The sequence below is a fragment of the Camarhynchus parvulus genome, unplaced genomic scaffold, assembly GCF_901933205.1.
Source record: "Camarhynchus parvulus unplaced genomic scaffold, STF_HiC, whole genome shotgun sequence".
Classification (NCBI taxonomy): Eukaryota; Metazoa; Chordata; class Aves; order Passeriformes; family Thraupidae; genus Camarhynchus; species Camarhynchus parvulus.
In genome coordinates, this window is record NW_022148203.1 from 12491 (window position 1) to 14665 (window position 2175).

The window sequence follows — 2175 nt, forward strand, 5'->3', positions numbered from 1 at the left end:
AGATGGACGAGGAAGATGCGAGGAAGAGGAAGCAGCCCCGGGACACCCAGGCAGGTGAGGAGGAAGTCAGTGCCCCTTTCCCCCTCTCTCCTGCTCCATCTCCCAGCCCAGCACGGCCCCCGGCTGCAGGACAACCCTGCTGCCAACCCCGTCCCTGGGGATGCACTGGGGGATCTCCTTCCCCTTCCCTCTGGCACGGAGGCAAATCCCATCCTCTCCTTGTCCTTCCTCCCCCAGACAAGGAGCTGAGGATGGAGACCAGGGAGGACAAATCCGCAGGGCAGAGCCTCATCACCCACCAGCGGATTCACAATCAGAAGAGGCCCTTCCGCTGCCCCGACTGTGGGAAGCGCTACAAGCGCCACTCCAAGCTCGTCATCCACATGCGCATGCACACAGCAGAGAGGCCCTATGAGTGTCCCCAGTGTAAGAAGAGGTTTCAGACCAGCTCCACTCTCCTCCTGCATGAGCAGATTCACAAGGATGAGAGACCCTTCTGCTGCCCCGATTGTGGGAAGGGTTTCAAGCGCAACTCACACCTCATCGATCACCGGGCATCCACACTGGGGGAGAGGCTGTATGAGTGTGGGGAATGTGGGAAGAGCTTCAGGCAGAAGTCCAACTTGATCCACCACCAGAGGATCCACACTGGGGAAAGGCCATACAAGTGTGGGGAATGTGAGATGACCTTCAGTCGTAAGCCCCAGCAGATCATCCACCAAATGATCCACACTGGAGAGAGGCCCTACAATTGCACCCAGTGTGGGAAGAGGTTTCAGACCAGCTCCAGTCTCCTCATTCATGAACGGATTCACACGGATGAGAGGCCCTTCCTCTGCCATGACTGTGGGAAGGCTTCAAGCACAACTCCACCCTCGTCAGGCACCGGCTCATCCACACTGGGGAGAGGCCCTACGAGTGTCCCCAGTGTGGGAAGAGCTTCACCCGGAGCTCTCACTTGACCAGACACCAACGGAGGCACCAGTAAAGGAAGCCCAGCAAATGCGCCAACTGCAGGAGGAGCTTCATGCACTGTCCCAGCTTCATCCATCATTGGAGGATTCACATTGGGAAGAGCCCTGGTGATCCATGTTCCCCATGATCCATGCTGGGAAGACTCCTGCACCTTTTTCTGCCCCTGCCAATGACATGATGTGAGATGGAAGAACATGAGGGTCTCCCCATGGCCCTGTCATTACATTCACTCCCACATCAAGTCATTGCCACAGGCAGGAAAGGGACTTTCTCTCTCTCTCTCTCCCTGAGGAGAAGGGCGTCCTTTCCAGGCAGGGGAAATTGTGGCAGGGAAGAGACAGTCAGCTGAGTTGTAGCTTTCCCTGTAAAGAGTGTTATTTATCCCTTCTGTTATCAATATTGTTTCTGTTCCATTTGCTCTTTATCTCGATGCCATTCCCAATAAATTGTTCTTATCCCAACCGAGGATCTTTGCCTTTTGTGCTTTCCATGGGAGGCGGGAGGGCAGCGAGGGCAGCGTGGTTTTAGCGGGAGCAGGAAATTGGGGAATCCCATTCCTGAAGCCCGGCCCGTGGAAACCGAGCATCCCAGCTGGTGCCAGCCCTGGTGGCCATGGCAACAGCCTTGGGAGCGGGTCCCTGGCTGGGGCTGTGGGAACCTCTTCCCTCTGGTGCCCAGGGACAGGAGTGGAGGGAACGGCTGCAGCTGAGTCGGGGCAGGCTCAGGTTGGATGTCAGGAAAAGGTTTTTGCCCAGAGGCTGCTGGGGCCCTGCCCAGGCTCCCCAGGGAAGGCTCCCAGCTCCAGGGCTCTCTGAGCTCCAGCAGCGTTTGGACAGCGCTGCCAGGCCCAGGCTGGCATTGTTGGGCTGTCCTGTGCAGGGCCAGCAGTTGGACTGGAGGATCCTGATGGGTCCCTCCCAGCTCAGCCAATTCTGTGCTTCTGGGATCCCATGAGCCTGGGGATGGGGCTGCCAATGGTTGCCATGGCAACGGGCTCTGGCTGCAGGCCTGAGCTGGTGTCCATGGCAACCACCCCTGGCATGGGGTCTCCATGGAGCTGCCAAGGGACTGAGCATAGCAACAGGGGGCTGGTGATGGTTGCCATGGAAACTGACCATAGCAACAGGGGGCTGGTGATGGTTGCCATGGAAACTGACCATAGCAACAGGGGGCTGGTGATGGTTGCCTGCTAAGGATCAC

General features: G+C 57.9%; 1 protein-coding gene across 1 annotated transcript; it reads left to right on the forward strand.

The window, feature by feature from the left end:
- Positions 1-251: 251 nt before the first annotated feature.
- Positions 252-846, forward strand: LOC115916169 (zinc finger protein 586-like; the record flags this gene model as incomplete). Its single annotated transcript, XM_030969860.1, has 1 exon — positions 252-846. A coding segment is annotated over exon 1 (595 nt), but the record flags the coding sequence as incomplete, so codon positions are not given.
- Between the last annotated feature and the right edge of the window lie 1329 nt (positions 847-2175).